This window comes from Drosophila serrata, unplaced genomic scaffold (genome assembly GCF_035046125.1).
Source record: "Drosophila serrata isolate PLE 108 unplaced genomic scaffold, ASM3504612v1 contig_272, whole genome shotgun sequence".
NCBI lineage: Eukaryota > Metazoa > Arthropoda > Insecta > Diptera > Drosophilidae > Drosophila > Drosophila serrata.
Window position 1 is genome coordinate 11,548,960 of NW_028257170.1, and position 21,244 is coordinate 11,570,203.

General features: G+C 37.4%; 4 protein-coding genes across 5 annotated transcripts; 2 read left to right on the forward strand and 2 right to left on the reverse strand.

Annotated features, from left to right (window-relative positions):
• The first annotated feature begins 152 nt into the window (after positions 1-152).
• On the forward strand, positions 153-4,597 carry LOC110190369 (uncharacterized). The gene is made up of 5 exons (XM_020960781.2): positions 153-988; positions 3,485-3,545; positions 3,593-3,667; positions 3,949-4,197; positions 4,268-4,597. The coding sequence occupies exons 1-5, from the start codon at positions 865-867 to the stop codon at positions 4,398-4,400; spliced, it is 642 nt and encodes a 213-aa protein (XP_020816440.2). The 5' UTR covers positions 153-864; the 3' UTR covers positions 4,401-4,597.
• Positions 4,598-5,241: 644 nt separating this feature from the next.
• On the reverse strand, positions 5,242-5,937 carry LOC110190378 (uncharacterized). Its single transcript, XM_020960808.2, has one exon. It carries the CDS (start codon positions 5,935-5,937, stop codon positions 5,242-5,244), a length of 696 nt encoding a protein of 231 aa, XP_020816467.2.
• A 496-nt stretch (positions 5,938-6,433) lies between these two features.
• On the reverse strand, positions 6,434-19,203 carry Gbs-76A (Glycogen binding subunit 76A). 2 transcript variants are annotated; one of them, XM_086834482.1, is made up of 4 exons: positions 19,108-19,203; positions 18,076-18,192; positions 11,605-11,824; positions 6,434-10,323 (listed from the first exon to the last, which is right to left on the reverse strand). In XM_086834482.1, the coding sequence occupies exons 3-4, from the start codon at positions 11,770-11,772 to the stop codon at positions 8,497-8,499; spliced, it is 1,995 nt and encodes a 664-aa protein (XP_086690608.1). In that variant the 5' UTR covers positions 11,773-11,824; positions 18,076-18,192; positions 19,108-19,203; the 3' UTR covers positions 6,434-8,496. The 2 variants fall into 2 exon arrangements, with proteins under 2 accessions (XP_086690608.1, XP_020815923.2); XM_020960264.2 differs by lacking the exons at positions 18,076-18,192; positions 19,108-19,203 and adding an exon at positions 15,160-15,518.
• On the forward strand, positions 10,492-11,298 carry Prx1 (Peroxiredoxin 1). The gene has a single exon (XM_020960265.2). It carries the CDS (start codon positions 10,644-10,646, stop codon positions 11,232-11,234), a length of 591 nt encoding a protein of 196 aa, XP_020815924.1. The 5' UTR covers positions 10,492-10,643; the 3' UTR covers positions 11,235-11,298.
• Positions 19,204-21,244: the final 2,041 nt, after the last annotated feature.

The following is a 21,244-nucleotide window of genomic DNA, read 5'->3' on the forward strand; positions in this document are numbered from 1 at the left end:
AATCAGCTCGGCAAGTTCGAATGCAGCGCCGCCCCATTGGCTGGCCTTTTGGCTACAAAGCAGTGGCAGTAGGAAAAGCAGCCTCAGCGGCGACTCTGGATCTGACTCCGAATATAGAAACGATTCCCTGCTAGGTCCTTTCATTCAGTTTCATTCGGCTAGCGCTGCTGGGAGCGTGCGGACGTTCGTTCGTTGTTTAGAGCACGGTCATAAAGTCAAGTGGCAAGGCGGGCAAAGAGTGGCACCTTCAAAAAAATAACACAAAAAAATGCATAAAAGAAGGAACAAAAAAATAAATTGAAACCGAAAAAAAGGACACAAAAACGTGCGGGGGTAAAGTGCAAATGGTAACGGTAATTTGCAGACATTACACACACACGCACACTAGCATATATAACGGTGATTAAATACTGTGGAAGCAGAAGTGCGAAAAGTGTCACATTACGCATACGCAGCGTATGCCCAACTTAAATACCGCAAATTTAAAAACGAAATTTAAAAGCGTAATGAGTTGGTATTCACGTTGAAATTGAAAATGCTTTTGTCGTTAAGTTGAACTTCTCAGTATGCCAAGCACGTAGTGGACTTTTGTGATGTGGATACGGCTCTTTGATTGTTTTATTAGCCATTCTTGGATGGTAGTGAGGTCTTAAGGATCGAGTGGAAAAATCAAATAAAAATAGAAAAAATTAAGAAACTATAAAAGTGCAAATATAAATATATTGAATAAAGTGGAAATACATGAGAAATAAAATAAGTTACAAAGGAAAATATGTGAGAGAGTCAACGATAAAGACAGATACAGCAAATAAAAAGAAAACTTAAAATAAGTTAAAGTTATATTTTCTAATTTAAAAACTAATTATGAGCCAAATGCAAATGCAACAGCAACGCCATCGGCGAGGACGACATCATCATCGTCCTCAGTCCGCCGAGTGCGAGTGTTTACGTCCTGTGATAAGGGTTTTTGGTCTGCTGACTTCATTCGGTAAGCTCAAGTGCCTTGCAAATCCATGCAGGCAAAATAATATAACTCTCAGGACAGGTGACCCTCCATCCCCCGCCTACTCAAGATAATGCCAATCACGATATGGGGTTAGATGCATGTGCATCAATAAATGCATGTGCATTGCTCTTGTGTCCCTTTTTCGGAATGTTTACCCTTGACAAATCGTAGGAAATGCTTGTGCATGGAAATCTAGCCTCGGGATATGTTGAGTGCTGTGGCTTATTATATTTCTTGCCATTCAATATGAATTCTAAAGCTAAGCTGCTGAGTGAATGCGTTCACTCTCAGAATCTCTTTATGACTTCCTTTAATAAAAAAACCAGTATTCCTTCAAGACAATTTTCCTGGGCATTGTAACAAGAGAAGGGAAATAAATTCTATTAAAATTAAATTCAAGGGAAAATGAACGAAATAAAATTGAATTAAGTTTATGGAAATAAAGTTTTACCAAACAGAAATGACCAATCAAATTAAATTTCATTACTTGCAATTTACATAAATTTTTCCATTTAATTATAGATTATTCTTTGAAGCCAATATGGTCTTTATTTTTTCTCTTAAACGGCAGCCTATAAAAAAGTAGCGTTTAAATTAATTGATTTCTATCAGTTAGTAAGTAGAAAAAATTATTGCAACGCAATTTAAATATTTTCTCTCATAAAATTAAACACATTTAATATCTGAACTTTCTGTTATCTTCAATCTGCATAAAAAATATGGAAATTCAGTCAATTTTTTTAAGGATTTTTCTCGGCCATCTGGTGCAGTTATCAAACTTGGCTTAAACTCTTATCACGGCCAATCACAACGATTTTTCAGCCAGCAACCGAGATTTCCCTAATGCGCTTAAAATAGTGAACTCGCCAGAAGAATGACAGAATTTTGATAAATGGCTGGTGGGGAGGACATAACAAAAACGTTGGGTCAAGTTTAAACTAATTTCCTTCCAAATTGTTTTGAGCAACGCAGAAAAACAAGGACTAAAATCTCGATATAGTTCATAAACCCCTCTCTTAATGGAGGGTAGAGAATGGGAGGTTCCAAGGAAATCCTTTTTGTCAGAGCCATTAACAAGGCATTGGCCTCTATGCAGCTTGCAGTTCACATTTCGCATCCTGTGCCAAGAGCAGCGTTTTCCCCCCATTTTCCCCTATCAGAGCAACTTTTCCATACGGTCGACAATGAGCTTTGTTGTTAGCCTTTTGGCGCCAGCCATTCGCCAAGTTTTCCCCTCCATTTCCAGTGATATCTATTTTTTCTCCATCGCTTTCAATTATCCAGATAATTTTTGCATGTTTTTTCGATTTCCGCTTTTTCGATTTTTGTCCCGTTCCGAGTCTTTAATGTAATTGGTTTGGTTTTGGGCTCTGCAGTGTCATTTAAATACGACCCATATATACATATATCTAACTGGTTTAATCTGATTTGTTTTTCGCGGCTTGGCATAATAAAAACAACTTAATTAGATTGAGTTTTTACGCAGATGGGGGCAAGGGGCAGTGTTGGCTTTTCTTGGCCATATTTTACACATTGGAAGTGGATTTGGTAGCTGCGAATCGGGGGACTCATAATGTGGTTAGAATATGAATATTTTAGGGGGTTGTATGAGAAAATCATGGAGGGAGTGATAGAAGTTGTCAAGGTTTTCTTAAGTTCAGAAACATAAAAATTTTACTATAACGAATTTTGTTTTTCGATTTTATTTAGCTAACCTAAAGTCCAAGTTTAAAAAATTTGTTTATATGTATAAGTATAACTTAAAGTTTAAAGTTATTCCGTTTGAAGGTTTGTATTACCTAATCAGGAGTGTGATATGATAAGTTGTTAAGATTTAGTTGAATTCTCTAAATATATAAACGTTACCCAATTTAGTTTTTTAATTCTATTTAGCTAAGCAAAAGCTTAAGTTAGTTAATGAAATTAGTTTAAAATATATTTGATTAAAAACTATCACTTAAAGCTTAAAGTTACTCCGTCTAAATTTTTTAGAGAATTTATTCATTTTTTTAAAATAATTTTAACAAAGAACATGCTGTAAATTCTCTAGTTCAAATTATTTTATGTTGTAAAAAAATTTAAATTAAATAGTGTAAGAAAAACATTATGGTTTTCCTTACTTAATAGAAATCTAAATAAATATAATTTCTAAATAATATAAACATATTTCTAGTTTCATATTATAAAAATTTAAAACATACATACACCTTACTTGTCGAACAAAATGTATTTAAATTTAAATCTACATAATGGTTGTTTAATGCCTCGAAACTTCTCATCCCCACCTCGGTGCTTTTCTTCGGTTTCCTATTACATTTAATGGCCCCATCTTGGTAAACAAAAAAGCCCCAACTCAATAAATATGCTTATAAATATATTCGCGCAGACAAAATCACATTATTTTATAGGCTTGTTCAAGGATAACACTCTCCATTCCGCCCCGCACCCACAAAATGTTTAAGCCATTTTTCGTTTCAGTTATCTGCGGCGTCGGCGTTGATGTCTACATGCATGGCTATAAGGCTGGCCTATATATAGTGTAAGCCATATCGTATATAGCCCGGAATTAAATTAATTAGTGGTTAGTTTTTCAGCCGTGCTGGTAATGTTTATTGAGATCAAATGGCTGGTGACAATTTTCCTGCAGCTGCAGTGCTCGGAGTAAGCAAATATGGCAATTATATTTTTAAATTTAAGAATAATGAGAATAATAATGAGACTGAGAATATAATATATAAATATTTAAGGTAATTAAACTGAAATATTCAATGAATTTCGGTTTAATTTAATAAAAAAAATTGTTTAATGCTCTCCGATAGAGATACCTTATTCGAATTAATTCCTTTAGTTTTTCTCTTATCCAAATAAATATATTTATTGTTCTGATGACTTCAAACTATAATAATTTAATACCCATATTTATGGTATTAATTTTATTTCAGAAATAATTACCAGCGGACATCCTGCAACTGCTTGGCCTGCTGGCGTCTGTCAGCCATTTGCGGTGGGTGGCGACCCACGCCCGTTTATGCGGTCATCGGCGTGTGCTTGATCCTGTACCCACACAATCTGTGGCTCAGCTATGTGGCCGGGATGTTCCTGATACTCCTTGGCCTGCTGAGACTCTGCACGCTGCTCCGGTTCAGCCCCTCGAAGGACGAAGGCCTCCTGCCGCAGTGCGACTTTGAAAAGTGATGGCAGAAAACTTGGAACCTTGCCTGGAATTTGTTTCTAATCTTTGTTTGTTTTGTGTGTTGATAGGGTCTCGAGCTTTGTGGATAACATGGAGGATGATTTCGCGGAGGTTAGTGCCTCTCAAGCGGCCTTGGATGACGAGGAGGCGGAGGAGGAGGTCGATGACAATCATCCTGTCATAGACGATGATGTTTGCTAATAGTTAAGATGTATACTTTTTTATTTCCCATCTTGATTTATGTTTGCCCCACAAACTGTTTAATAACATACGAGTTGTAAAAAGGTTTCAATTGAATGGTTGCACTAATTAAGCGTTTGTCTCAGTTTTTATCAAAACGTAAAAGTCGGATTACTATAACATATAGTAGTCAAAACTACATAAAGTTTCTGAATTTATATTACTATCCTGTTTAATTTAATAATTTCATTAATAAAACTTAAACGTAAAACATCTTCAATCTCAATTCATAGTATTTACAGTATTTACTTTGAAGAATAATGAAGAATGATTATTTCTTAGCTTTCTGTGTTATACTTTAATTTATTAATTATTAGTTCTAAACGACCCTAAAAATTGTTAATCATTTAAAAATAATTTGTTACTTGAAATTTATTAAGAAAAAGTGCCTAAAGAGTTTTAGCACAGAGTTTTTTACATACAAATTATGAAAACACTTGCTATAAATTGTCGTAAAAAGATGAAACTTTAAAATCAGCATTAGAAAAATTTTAGTTTTCACACAAACAATGTCTTTCCAGTAAGTAAATTAAGTTTTAAACACAAAATAAAACCAACCGCATTTAATAACGAAATTGGTTTGTTTCAATTTAACTTTAAAATCAAATAAAATAAAAACCAAAATCGTTTTACCCTAGATGATAAATACATTTGGTACTTCAGACATTTAAATTTATGCTTCTGCTTCTCAGTAGTAATTTGGCAAATATATAGGTTTTATAGATCAATATTTATAGATGTCTCTGATGATCAAATCAAAAAGTCTCTCTTTTTTTTTTAATCTCAGTAAAAACAACTCTGTTTAATTTCGTCTTTTATTTGATTTTGAAATAAGTGGATTTCTCTGATGGCTAAATGCCAAGATAAGGGGTTTATTGTCAAATTGATCCTCTTCTATAATACTAAAGGCGCGTTCGTGACCATAATGGTCGTCGTCCTCTTCGTGGTATTCATCATCGTAGATGCGATGATGACCTCCATGACCATGACCGTGTCCGTGTCCGTGTCCATGTCCGTGTCCAGGTGGAGGATATGGATAGGGGGGATATGCACCTCCAGGGTATCCAGGTGGACCCTGGGGCCCAGGCATTCCTGGCATACCGGAATAACCCTTGTCTCCCTGCGCTCCCTTCTCGCCGGGATCGCCCTTGGAGCCCTTGGGGCCAGGATAGCCCTTCAGGCCGGGCAGTCCGGGTGTTCCAGGAGGTCCTGGGGGACCAGGAGGACCTGGCGGGCAATGACAGTGCGACGGTGGCGAATGCGGAGGATATGGATAGCTTGGGGGATACGCCGGAGGATGATGGTGGTGATGGTGGTCGTAGTCCCCTTCGATGATCACTTCCTGGGGCGGCGGAGCAGGGGCCGGACTTCCGGCTTGGAGGGTAATAAGACGTCCCACAGAGGCATCATCCTGGGCTTTTATTCCCAATGAAATTGTCAGCAAAACTGACACCAAAATAATGCAGTTCGCGAGGCGAACTTCCAATCGTGACTCCATGGTGACAACTAACCAAAATCCGATCATTGTTCCATCTTTTTATATGGGGACAAAGCCCTGAAGAATGGCAAAAAGAGAAGAATCACTCAAAACTACCGTTAAAATGGCTCATTTAGATTTATATACCTTGTCTTATATACGTATTTTATGCAAATGCCTCTTGTTTAATAAACTAAGCCAACTATATATAAAGTGTGCATAATTTGCATAAAAATCAATGAATGACTTGAGAACTTTCACACTAAATCGGCATTGGACTTTTGCGATTGAGCCATGAAAAGTGAATTCTATGTCAAAGAACTAAATATAAAACAAGAGATAAATGATTATAATGTCGATGGAAATGGAGCATTGACATTTATTGGTATAACCATCACTTTAATTAAGTGTTTTATATTTACTTACCTGTTGGAATTTGTACCATTTTAGCATAATTTAATATGTTCCCTTCACTTTATTGTGACTCACAAATGAAAACACTTTCCAGAAATGCACGTGGGTTTTTAAATCATTATTTTATTGTGGGTTCTTTATTCTTTTGTTGGAGTGAAGTGGAACTCATGCTGAGACAAAAGCCCCGCCCACCCAGACCTTAACATAATTCTGGTTTCTGGGCAGATCTCATAACAAATCTCCTAACGAAATACTCACGCTTCAGTCTAAGTCATTTGGTTTTAGGGGGACTTTTGTAATATTTCTCATTGTAATATTTATGCTGTGTCAACATATGTAAATAGTTGTAACTTTTAAAGTTAGCTTTTATTTGTTGTTTTGCTTCTTTTCGGTTTCATACATGTTTGCTATGCAATAAACATATTTTATAGTATTTATATATTAATCATATACTTTGTTTAACTATTATTCTCTCTTTTTCGCGTTTTCGGTGAGAAAACCTTGAGGTAGCTGCGTTTTTAATTAATTGTTACAAGTAGGTGTTTTCTTATGTTGCTTGTCAATCCCTGATATTGGCTATATAAAGTTCTGTTGTGATTAAGAAGAGTTCACTGGTGATAACACATATTTCACTATTTTCACAAAATAAACACAAAGGAAGAGTAAAAGAATCAACGAAAGGAAAGTAACTACATTTTATATTTATTTTATTTTGTATATATATATATATTTATATAATATTAAGATATATATTACGCATCAACATAGACATAAAAAATATTTAAATCGTTTAAATTATAAATAGAAAGTATTTGAAAAAAAATCAAAAACAGAAAAATATCAACATTTAGGCGAAACAAAAGCGGAGGTTTGTCTGTTTTGTCAGATGGCTTCAGACTAGTTTCTCGATCGGGGAATAAAGATCATGGGACTGAACTATTTCCAAGCCATGAAGGTCTCAAAAGTAAACTCGAATTGACTAGATAATGGATGTTGGTTATAGTTATAGTTATAGTTAACTTTTGACTCGGTTTCTGTGCTCGAATGGATCTATAGAACGAATGAGCCGATCGTCTAGTCGCTCTTACCAAACAAAGAGTGAGTTAATGGTGCTAAGCTCATTGAATAATAAATCAGAACTGTTGCTGAACTTTCGATTAACCTCGGTTAATCTCTTCACAAAGAATTATTTCTGTACATGTACATAAAACTGGCAGAAACCCAACCTTATTAACCCGAACCCGATCCAACTGTGAACAAACAAACCTAGGAGAAAACCATAGTTAAAATTGGGCTGCAACTGAAAACAGAAGAAAACATTGAGAAAAGAAACTCATCAGATTTTTAGTTTGTTATCACTTGCTCTTCTTATAAGATACGACTAACAACTATCTTTGGGATTCATTCGAACTCTGCTGGCTCTTCTTATTTGTTCGCACTACTCTGATTTGTATATTTTTAGTTATTGTTGTGGCGCTCCTTCACAGTTTTAACAGCTTTAACAGCTCATCTACCCCTTCTCTAGCCTGTCCACTCCATTATAAAAATATAAACAATTTTTTCCATTTTATCGGAAGGGCAGGGTGGTTCGATTCTTTGGTGTTTAAAAAAACTATACAATTTGTGGGAAAGTAAGTAATTGATGAACCGTTTTAAAGGGCTTCAATCACTATATTATAGTCGTAAGCTTGTTATCTTTGTTAGAATTGCTTTTGAATTGCCTGTGTGCTTACTTTTAACGAATAACTTCACCAATTTTGATTAAATTAATTGTTATTTTACATTTTCTACTCTTTAAATACTTTTCATTAAAATATTTAAAGCATCTTTCATTGGTAGCAGTGACAAAATGTGAAATACAATCAATCATATTTCGATACGAATATCCTTTTAACTGTTCAATTATTACTTTATGCCACTTCAATTTTTAGTTTCTTCAAATCGATACACCCTAACAAAGAGGGAGCTGGATGAGGATGACAACTCCGATCTGATCTGTGATCTCTTACTGGCCGTGATCTAGGGAATTCGAATTCATTGGGGGAGACTTTGGGAGGACACACACAACGTCAAGGACAGGGATGTATCCCAGACCTTGGTGTCGTGTCATGGGGCTGGTGATGAGATGGACTCCTAGTGCCTTTAGTGCGGACCCAACGCCACCGCCTAGTAGAAGGAGCTGCACCAGGCATCGCCCGCCGTGGGGCTTAGCATTCCGACCAGACTGGCAGAATGGTCAGAGGTTACGGCGCCAGTCGCCACGGACGGAGGCGATGCCGTCGTGCTGCCGGTGGCATGTGTCGAGCTGGGCAGACACTGGAAGCAGTAGTTGGCCCCGTAATTGTTATCCCAGAACTGTTGGCCCTTGCACTGGAACCTCACGGCGAACTCCAGCCGCTGGCCCACATGCAGCGAGTTGCCGAACAGCACAAAGGTGAATTTGTCGGAGAAGCCATCGCAGGAGTTCTCCACGTAGTTGGCCTGCAAGTCCGCATAGCTCCTCCAGCCGTCCAGCGAATACCTTATGTGCACCGACTTGTGGAAATCGAGATTTCGCACTCGAACCGATCCGGCTATCGTCTGGTTTATGTTATCCGACACGGCCGCGTTCTCCAGCGACACCTGCTTCTCCCTGACCGCATCGAGGAATGTGGCCAGGCCACCTGGCTGCTGGAACAGCGGCATCAGCAGTTTGTCCGACTTGGGACCCAGCTGCAGAGGTGGCTCTGACTCCAGTATCTCCAGGTCCTCGAACGCTGACTTTGGTATGGTGGGTATCTCGTCCAGGAAGGTCTTCACATCCGCCAAATCCAAGCCCAGGACATCAGCGAATCTCACAATCTTCTTTCGTCCGGGGGTTCCGGGCGGTGTCTTTCCCGTCTTCAGGGAAGAACAACGCCTCACTCGCTGAGGTCTGCAATCATCCTCATCATCAGTGGTATCTATGCCGTGGCTATGTCCACCACTCTTCTCCACAGCGTTTTCCACATCTTGTTTGGCCTGTTCGATTTGTGCCAGCTCCACATTCACGGTGAGATTGCTGGCCGACTTGTCTGTCTCGTCTACACCACTGTCGGGCGACAGTTCCTCGTTCTGGAGAGATCGATCGGGGAAGATGGATTCCTCTGTGGCGGTTCTGTCGATGGGGGTTTCCTCTTGAACCCTTTCGTTGGTGGTTTCGTCTTGAACCCTCTCAGGGCAACCTTCTTGCTGAACCCTGTCACAAGGTGCTTCCTCCTGAGTTCTTTCCGTGGAGATTGCCTCTTGAATCCTATCGGTTGGGACTTCCTTCAGAGCTTTTTCGCTGGAGACGACCTCTGGAACTCTGTTTGCAGTGCCAGCTACGTCTAGGACTTCCATCAACCCCTTGAGTTCCAGTTGCTCCACCTCCTCCCCAAGATGGCCATTGGTGAGATTATCCTCCTGGGGCTTAGTCTGATCCTGTGCCTTCAAACTGATGCTATGCTGCTGAATTTCACTCAGGATCTGGGCCTGCAGTAAGGCCTCATCCTCGTGAACGACATCCTCGCTATGTGGCTGCTCCTCCGGCAACCCGTTCACCAGCTCATGACTGCCGTTCAACTGTAGGGTATTCACATATTCTTTTAGGTCCGAGGCCGGTAGCTTTGGCTCCTGAGCAGCTGCTGCTGTGGATGTGGAAGCGGATCCCGATGCGGAGGCATCGAAATAGGGACCATCGGTGCTGCTGCTGTGACTGCTGGCCACTGAAGCGCAGGCGTAACCCGATTCCGCCGTTGAGTTGTGCGGCGTATTCGAGGCGGTTTCGATTAGGCGCAGGTACTCGCACTCATCCACAGGACTCCCGGGCGACTCCAGCTCGCAGTCGAAGTCGAAGAAGGAGTCGGACTCGTGGCGCAGGGGCTGAAGGTCCGTCACTGTCTGTTCAGAGTCGTGTGAGTTGACCCACGTGTTCGTGCTGGTTCCATTGATGATGGGCTCATCTTCCGCATTGCCCTCGCCTTCCTCGGTTGTCTGTAAAAAAGTAAGGGCTTATTAAAAAATGCTCAAAAACATCTCATAAAAATCTCTCCCTGAATACCAACTTCCTTAAAACATTATAGGCTTTTCCGATTTACTTAGTTTTCAAATTCTAATTCATAGTAGGCCCATCTGAGAAACTTCATTGCTCGACTTGGATTCTATTCATTCAGTCTACATCCTCTACAACGAAAACACTGAACACACCGTTCAGAAAATCTCTCTCACACAAAAATCAACTTATAAAACAATAGGAAACCCGATAATAAAATATTAACAAAACCGACAAATGAAACAATAAGAAACCCGTCAAGATGCGGATGCTAAATATAAACCAAGTTGCTCCAAACTTTTCCACAATTGCGGTGATGAACGGTGCCATGCGGAGTTTAGCACTGGAGGATCTACGTGGGAGATATGTCCTGCTATTATTTTATCCGGCAGACTTCTCATTTGTTTGCCCCTCGGAGTTGCAGGCTTTTAGCGATCGATCCGAGGAGTTTCGCAATGTTGGCTGCGATGTAATGGCCTGTTCCACTGATAGTCATTATTGCCACTGCGCCTGGATGAATCAGCCCAGGAAGGGCGGCGGTCTGGGCGAGATGGACATCCCATTGCTGGCGGATAAGTCTATGAAGATCGCCAGGGACTATGGGGTACTTGATGAGGCCACAGGATTAGCTCTGCGCGCCTTGTTCATCATTGATCGCGAGGGACGCATTCGCCAAATCACAGTGAATGATATGGGCGTTGGTCGAAGTGTGGATGAGGCATTGCGTCTAGTTCAGGCCTTCCAGTTCAGCGATGAATATGGAGAGGTTTGCCCAGTTAACTGGCGACCAGGCGCCAGGACCATGAAGGCGAATCAAGCCGGTATGGAGGAATACTTCAAGCACGCCACATAAGAAGATACTTCAATTTCTTTAAGCCGAGTTCAAGCAGCAAAATAAAGTTTACGTTCAAGCTTTACGACCTCTCTTTATTTAATTTATCTTTAAAACAAGTAGATGCCGGGTATAATTAAAAGGAATATGAGTATCTGAGCTGACTCTCACTGCCTTATTGTGCTCAAATTTATAAAAGGCTTCAATTAAACAAGACTGAATGCAGAAAAACATGGCTAATGTTGCTGGGAACATGTTGAGCAACATTGATTGGTACTGCCAACAGAGATGTAAATGTTGCAGAAGTTTTGAGACTTTTTGTTTAGCATTTTAGGAAAAGGGCTTTAAACAAACTGTCAGTTAAAAATACTAAAAAAAACTGCTCTCTCACCTGTGATCCCAAGGTGCGCAGCTTGGAGGACAGACTCCGTGCGAAGGCCTCGGCTCTTCCTCGGCATGAGGACATCCCAATGGTTGGTATGATGGAAATAATGCTGCAGGGCGGCCTGCTGTCCGGCGTGCTCGTGTGTGTCAGTGGTATATCGCCGGGATCGTTCATTTACGTCACGTCACCACACAGTAGTGCCTGGTGCAGTCGATTGGCGGAATATCTGCAAGTATATAACCATCGGGATATATGACGTGAGTGATATATTGGAACGGGATGAGGCAGCTTTAAGTAAACAAATAAATTCGCTCGAAATGTTGTTTTTCATCACTTTCCCTTTTCGTTTTTTTCGCCAATGTATATTCGTCGGTGGCATTTAAAAACAGCTGAGAAAATATATATTATGCAGTATATCTGCTTTTATTATCCCATTCCCCGGCGCATTTCTCATTTTTCGAGCACTTTTGTTGCCTTTTCATTTGATTTAGTTGGTTGTCATTAAAATTTAAATAGACTATTCAAAGAATTTGTCGGGTTAATTAGTTTTATCTCACAAAAATGTTAAGTTTAACGAATATGTAAATGAAAATGAAAATAATATTTAATAAGAAGCGTGTTATGGAAAACTTTTGAACAAAATGAAGAAAACAAAAACACAATAATGAAAATATATGTAAATTGTATACATATCTGTATACAACCAATAACAAAATAAATATGTAACGCAAGTGGGAGCTAAATTATTAAAATATATATGATATAGTTTCAATATAATATTATTAATAGAAATTAGCAAACTAAAATATAGTTTATTGGTGGTTAATGCTCAAAGCATTAATAAAAGTTTATTAAATGACATTTAAATTTAAACGAATACATAAATAAAACGTAAAATTTTCTATTAATTTAAACAATTACTTTAAACTCTATACTCTAAGTTATATAATCTTTGAAATAAAAATAATATTTAAATTCTTATTTATTATTTTATATATTATAGCCGTCCAAATTTACATTATTTATTTTATTAAACAAGAGTTAATCAAAATAAATTAATATTGCAACCAATTTGTTATAAAAAAAGAATTTAAATAAATTTGTAGTGTTATTTAATAGTTTCAATTAATTGCCGTATTCTTTTTGTCTTTTTAAGTAACATGATATTTAAGTTATGTCAAACGTATTTCAATTTATTTCCAAAAAATAATTATCTCAATTTATTTTATGTTTAAATCAGGTGATGAAAACCCGTGATGATTTGCCCCGAATGAAAAAAAGCAAATGATGTCTGTGAAACACCAATGTGAACCGGGTGACCATAACAAATTGTTAACACCTCTTCGTTTTGCTTTTGGCAGATGGTATTGTTATTGTTTTCCTTTCGGTGACAGCACGTGCATTACCTTTGATCAGGTGCAGTGGCAGGCCACGCCCAGTTATAGATCTACATATATACATATATATACTGGGAGAGAGCGATGGGAAGCAAATTAGCAAAGGAAGTGCCGCCCAATGAAGACATCAGAGTTTTTATTTTCGAAATTAGATGCGCCAATCGAGACGAGACAAAGTCAATTGGCCTTGAACTCTTCGCGGCATTTATTTTTTTTGTCTATTCGGATTTTCCGTCTCTGTTTGGTGTATATGTTTTACTTTTTATTTTTGGCAGCATGCATAGGAAATTTAATTAAGCAGTAAAGCGAGTAAAAAGAAGTAAAACGCTGAGCAGCCAAATGGCGTCGGCAAAGTTTTAAATAAATAAACGATCGTCTGACAATCAATCGGTTAAGGGGGTCAAAATGCCAATCTCTTTGAAATTTCCTTAAAATAAAAGCAGACCTGCAGTATACGGATGCGAAAAAAATGAGGTGATGCCACTTATGGCAGATATTTTATAATTCATGCATATCCCTTGAAGATTCTCTCATTTGTTGCACCCTTTTTGAATTTTTTTCTCAGATAAATGGATTCTTGTTCTGGCTTTCGGCCAAGTGGCTAAATGCGTTTTGGGCGCTGATGACGTTGGGTCAAGAAAGAGATTACAGAATGAAATATATACACTTAAAATATATGTGAATAATATATACATTCGAATTCATTGACGTTTAATTGAGCATGTCCTCATTAATTGCGAAATTAAAAAACATTCCGAAATAAATTGACGTATATAAATATTAATTAAAATAATCTCAACCTTTTTGCAAACAAAATAAATGAAATATTAAGAAACGGTCCCAAAAATCATCATTGTTTTGAAACACTTTTCAAATTCAAAAATACTTTTTATATAAATAATAATTCGTAATGCAGTGTCTCAAGCTCACATTTTATAAATAAAATATATGTACAGAAAGAAAGAAATGAAAATAAATAACACACAATCACGAAATCTATAAATAAAGCTAAGACAACATATGTCTTTGACTTTTATTTTTCGGCCAAAGTAACATTTCCGTTTCTTGCTCAATTTTGTTTCGCTTTTTTTTGCACTTTATTTGCGATTTTTTTACACAATGTTACTGCATAACTGTGAGATACTTTTACTCCAAGTATTCGACTTAAGTAGATACACGCACTGAGCGGTAAGACACCACCCAAAGAGGCTTAATTGAATTAAATTGGGGGAAATGTACGGAATTGATGTTAAAGTGGACAAACGCAATAAAAAATATCTTTGAATTATGCTTGATTAGTTCACTTTTAGGGTATTTTTATGAAATAAAGTCAAGGTGCTGTTGAGGTGCCAATTTGGTTCAAGAAAGAGGCAATAATATAAGGAAACCAACACAATTATGATTCTAATTTAGCTAAATTTGTTTACAACTAAAGAGAATTTTAAGGAATATTTTCCCGGTACCATTTAATTGATATTTTTGGTAAACTTTATAGTGCTTCAATTCCTTTTTAAGTTAAAAGGTATTAAATATGTGAAAGGAAAAGCATGTAAATATATTCCTATTACGTATATGTATAAGGGAATAATATTAAAGAAAAGAGGTCTAATTAGAAAAGGTATTTATAGCAAACAAGTTGCAAATCAAAAGTTAATAAAATCCAATAAATAATGGGTTCATAATGAACTTGAGCTCGAAAACTCAATTAGATTGTTGAATGCATCTACAGGTGCTTCGATCGCCAGACACAACAAATGTCCTCCTTATCATTTGCATTTCACAGTAACACTTCTCATGTTCGGTTTGTTAGTCACTGGGACAGAGATGGATGCGCCATTAGCTGTTCACACCATTTAAATAGTTCGATTAGATGTTTCTAGGCCTACAACCGGACCATATAGTTTTTAAGTTGTTGTTGTTGCTGGTCGACGGCTTATCACCTGAACCCCACATGATATTTGCAGTATTTGCGATGGGTGGGTGAGTGGGTGGTTCGCCGGCTAGGGGGAGGCGCTTAATCATGCTGCGGCGGCGTCTCGATTATGGCTTGTGATAACGAATTTGCAATTTTATTTATAGCAATCAGAATTGACCCGCGAACCGCGAACCGCGAAACCGAGAACGCCTCACTCACAATTACACTTTCCGCGAATTTTACACTTACACTAGCCGACGGTGATGTAAGGGAGTAGTAACCCAAGGTTGTACTATATTCGAGCAAAGTAATGTGTGTTATTTCCTTGGGTAGCTGGAACCAAGGGCCAGAGCCACAACCAGCTGAGTAAACCACCGAAAGGCCCACGAACTGCACCACGTCTGCAGCGTCACGGTGTCGGGCGTGCACTGACTACCAAACGATCTTTTTGTTGTGTTTTTGGCATTCAGCAAATCCACCCTGATTGATAAGGCAAAATCGGATCGGAACGGATCGGATCGGATGGGATGGGATGGATGCGATGCGATGGGATGGGATGGGATCGGATCGAAATCGAAGCGCAGGGCAGCGGAGCAAAATCGCAAATCGTAGCCAAGCACTGCCCTCACGCTGATTGCACTCACCCCGCATCCGCATCCGCCTCTGCTGGTATCTGTATCTGTATCGGTGCCCAAGTATCTGTATCTGTATCTGTATTGTATATTAGCTGTGCATCCCAAAAGGTAGATGCAGGCTATATACAAATGCTCGTGATCGGTGACGTTGCAGCCTCAGATGTCTGCCTCAATAGTAATCTTACGTACACATTTATTTGGGAATATCAGCTCAGGTAGGAAAGAAGATAGTTCAAAGGTATTAAAAAGGATTTCCATTTAAATTTATATTAAATTTTAATCTATATTCTTCTTGAAACATGTTTAGAATACTATAAAAGTATCACAAGAATTCCCAAAGATTTTTTCCAGGGTATTATCAATGAATCAACGTACTGTTCCCCGTTATGGCAATAAATTGGTAAATGCTTTGCCAACAATAATGTTAGCCATATCGCAGTGTTACCTGCAGATAAACTATCAGCGTTCAGCATTTTGCAGCATTTAAGCCCCGTGGGCTTTTGGGACCGCCCGCTGTGATTGTGGTGGGATTATATATATTATAATATCAACTTGGTCATATTCAATATGTCCCTAATCAGTGCAGTGGTGGAGGGGCTAAGCTAGAGATTAGGTAACTAATTAGCTATTATTTGAATTTGGCGCCGGAACAGTTTGTAATCCTGATTTAGCACTACTCAGCGACTCGAGTTGGATTGACGGCTGACAGTAGAGCCCGAAGGTGATAAGATTGATAAGCGGATCATTGAACTGTTCTCCAAAGCAAATATGCTTAGAAAATTAAAGTCTTAACAGGCAATTAATTAGGAAATTGCCACTGCACTTGAAGCAGTGCAGATAAGATAAGACTTGAGATAATTTAAATTATGGAAACGTTAAGATAACTGATTTTTTTAAGAATAACAATAAGAAAAAAGGTCATTCAAGTTTTTAAATATATTTGTTTTGAATTGTATCTAATGTTTCTCAAATAAACCATGTATAATTTCTTGTTAATTCTAGAAAATAGAATAAAATCGGTTAGATTCCTGCAAAATAGCTTTAGTAAACGAATCCTTTGAAAATCCACTTGAATGGCTGAGCTTATAGAAAACTAAATAAATATTCGGTTTAGCTTTTTCGCTGTCATTTTCTGTCGCATATATCATTAGCATAAATTCTATTCAGAACATTTTTTTTTTGTTTCAGACCGGCAAGTGCCGCCCACGCTTTGGTAAGAGCGATATAGATACTTGTTCTACCCATCAACAAACCACAACAGCTGACTGGTTGACTGGCTTTCGGTTTTTGTTTTTTATTTATAAATAAACCAAAATTAATAATATATATTCTTTATGGTAAATTAGCTAAAAATTCCGGCTGGCGCATGTTGCTTATTATTCCCGGGCTTCTGATTTGGAATCCTCTTCCCCAGACCCCCGAAAATATCGATTTGCATTGGAATTCTACTGTAATCATATATATATAAAACAAGTGGCTTACACGAGCCACATTTGAAGCGCTAATTTTCCCTCAGCAATTCTTTGTATCTGTCAGATACATTGTGTGCGTGTGTCAGTGCGTGTGTTTGGGTGTGGGTGGCTTCCATATTATTTAATTTTCTTTTTTATTTTGGCTTTTCGGCTAGCGCGTGCTTCTATTTTCTTTATATTTGTATGACATTGCTATCGAACGAAATGTCAAAAGCAAACAAAGCCAAGCACCGTGAACACAACAAAAGCAAGTGGAAAAACGCTTGCGCCTTACTAAAAACTCAGTTACGGATACAAAGATACTCGGGTGGAAGAAGATACTTTCGCTTTCAACTGGCTTTCGCTTTCCTTTTTTTATGGTTATAAGTTCCTAGCCTTGTTTGGATTATTATGATAACGAGATTAGAATGGGTTTGTTTTGATTGCGATAGCCAAGAAATTGGGGCAAAGGGATGTAAGAATTCAAATCGTTTTAGGAAAGGGAATATAATTATTCCTGATGTATTTATATACATTTTAACATATAGAGTAAGAAAACCTTCTGATTTTGCTGATTATTTATAAAGGAGCCATGAAACAGTTACTTAAAATAAATATCAATTATGTTAAACTATCTATTAAATAGAAAATTAAATGAAATTAACTAGGGTTCTAAACATATATAAACATAAACATAAAACTTCTATATTTAACTCATACGTCCTTGTAATTACTTGAAAAACGATTTCAAAATCGTCATTATTTAAAGAAAACTGGTTAATAAATGTAGAGCATAGCAGCATCTAACTAAATGCACTCAATTGAACTCGTTTTGACTTTTAGGTTGAATTCAAGTTACCGATAAATTGCGAAAACTACATACGTGCTTAGATTTGACTTTAAATGGCAAAATCAAAGTCAAATGTATCCGATGGATACACGCACATGCTAATTGCAGCAGCATCAATTGAAGCCACATACATAATTATTGGCATGCCATATCTATATAAAACACGCACTTAATTCCGCTGTCGCTTATATATGGGAAATGTGTGTTGTAATAATTTTGATTAACCAACCTGATGTTTTTATTTTATTCCAAGGCGTTCCCTTTTTGGCCTTTACCAGCGCTCGTCGGCGAACCAATAAAAAGAATTAGTTGTCAAAAGTCGTGGCATAAATATCGCCTACATATACTGTAATATATATTTATCGTGGAAATATATATATATATTTACATATATATATATGTATACTCGTAGTTAATATATGTTGGGGGTTGCCTTCTAGATATTGCGTGCCCGGATGCCGTTTATGTGGGAGGTGAGGTGACCCAGTGTTTGGAGGGAAAGGTTACCGAAGGATATAGTCGTCCAGTCGAGAACTTTCACTTTCGCACACAAACACACACTCACACACAAGCACCTGGCCGGCGGGGGTGCGCTAGTTAGATAACACTTTCGCGGCCGATTTCTTAGATATGTTTCGCTTTAATTTCTTTTCTCGAATATTTTAGCAAATATTTAAATTAATTTATATTTATTTTATATAATTTTCTACGGGATTCGTTTCTATTTTCCACACACTCGTTTTGATTTGGGTTAAGGCTGTGATAAGGACCCGTCGGGGTTGCTCGGCTTTTGACCCACGAAGGCTGACGAAAATGTTCTGAATTCAATCAAATTTTCACATTTATTCGGCGTCGTGTTTTTGTTTATTTACTTATTTTTTTGCAAGTATTTTTAAATTTATTATTATTATTATTATTATTTATTTAGCCAGAGCTGAGAGGCAGCCGTGGCAGCAGCGCCCGTTGTAGTGGCAACGTTGGCGACTTGGTCGCAATAAGAGTGTCATTCAAGGGCATTGCAAGGTCGCAGCAGTTGCGTCTTTCGCCCGCTGAGATGCGAGAGCGCCAAACGACGACGACGACGACCGCACATGGCGGCCTCTTTTTAGTCGATTTCTCCGATACACAGATACAATGATTTTTGAGAATTATTTCCTTTGGTTTATTATAAATTTTTAGCGAAAAATTAGAGAGAGAGACAGGCCGGCCAAGGGGCGAGTGGAGGGTGAATGCGAACGTCACGCAGTGCCTTAATTATTACTAATTTGGTGTATCTCGGGGATACGTTTCTGGCGCAGACCTCCGGCTCGTATCTCTCAGTTCGCCCGTTTGGCCGTCCTGTCGTGTGGCAACTGAGGCAAGCTCCGCCAAAAGTTGCAACCGCTTCTCACTTTCGCTCTCACCTCGGTGCTTCGATGCCGCCTTGCCCCTTGTCACCGAAACTCTCTCGCGGTGGGCGGTTGTTTTGGGAGGTACTTCTAGATACTGCTGGGCTCTAAATGTCAAGTCAGAGAGCCAAACAAACGGGAGAGGCACGGCACAGTGGTTTTAGATAAAACTGAATTAATATAAATGAAGTATTTAATAATATTTATATGTTTTATTTACTGTAAAGTGGTAACACTAAAAAGTAAAATACAATGCAAATTTCTAAAGTAGGATGGATTTATTATCAATAAAAAAGAAGAAGAGGTTTTTGTTAAAATATAACAAATAGATTGGTTAATTTTACGAAATTCGTTCGGTTCATTCATATTTTAAAACAAGCATATAATTTTCTTGTTTAATGCTTTGCTTAATTTCAGTACATCTATTATTTAGTCACTTTTTGTATAAGTTTATAAGTTTCTTTATTTTTCCTTAGGAGACTGCAATGATTCTTAACTCCAGTACATATAAACATTTCTCAATTTCGTGTGACCATACAATTCATGTACCATTTGTGTTAATTATAATGTATTTCAAAACATAAGGTCATAAATTTCCGTAGTTTTTTTTTTTCATAATAATATTAATGAACTTATAAGAAAAAGTGGTGGTAAGAAATATTTATTTTTATATTATTAGTTCTTTACTCCAATTAAATATACTTTCATATTCTAAAATAAAATAAATTAAGGTATAAGTAAGATTTTGAATTATTTACCTTATAAACATCATAATGTATAAATTTATATTTTGATACAAATTTTATCTGACAAATAACACTGTGCACCTTTTGTTTGCTGTTCGAGTTGAGGCTCTCTCCCGGTTTCTCAGTTTATCACAGCTCTACTCTCAATTCTTGTTCTCTTTAGCGTTCCACTTGTCGTTCAGCCGGCATTTTTCAACATTTCTGCTTTTTGTTTATATTTGCGTACCTAAATTGTTTGCCCGATGTTTGTTTTTATTTCATTATTCAATTAATTGCTTGCTTGTTTTTTTTTAGCAAGAAGTCGCTCCGTCGTTATCTTATAATGCTGCAAAAACACCCATTTCCCTCTGTGGAAATTGTGTCAATTGTGTAAATTTCTCTGTTATTTTTATAGTGCATTGACTTTCGGGCGTAGTCTATGCAAAAATTACAATTCCATTTAATGGAAATTGCATTTCTGCGGGTTAAAGATGCAGATACAAAGATGTAGATACTTCTCTCTTTGGTTCCTCTCTTCTCGGTCGAACCATTCTCTTCGTTGTGATACTTTCCGCTGGCCAACTTTCGCTTTCATTTCAATGAGATGGGGCTCTCTGCAAAAACAATTTCCATGATATCAGCGCCACGTGCCAACCCCCCGGCCACCTCCTCCCCCTTCATCAAGGCCGGAAAATGCTACATGAGACAGGGATAGTGTGCGAGAGAGTGAGCTAAGCGGACTTCCTTTTATTTGGTTCAAATCGGCTTTGTTTATCACATGACATTAAATTAACTGTAATTTAATTTTAAATTTGGGTGTCTAATTAGTCAGTTAGTCAGTTGAATACAAATTTATATGAAGTCATTCTGATGCACATTAAATGCTTTTGAACATTAACATTTTTAACATTGTTTTTTAAAAATGTGTTACCATATTTTTTAAATAGATATATAATTGACATAACTTTTTCGTACATCTAAATATATGGAATTTATTGTAACATTAGCAGATGTACTGAACCAATTTTATAACAGATTTTTAAGATTAACCATTAACCTCATTTTTTATATAATTAAATATTGAAATAGGATAAATTCAGTTAATTCAGAATACTTCAACATTATTTATATAGTTTACCAAAAATTTCTTGTTTGCCTTTGGTAATAATTGCATTTTTGACAATAAAGATCAAAATTTTAATACTTTAGATATTCCTATTTTATAACTTTGACATGGATATAATTCTTTGTAATATTAATTTAATTTAATACTTAGTCTAATTTA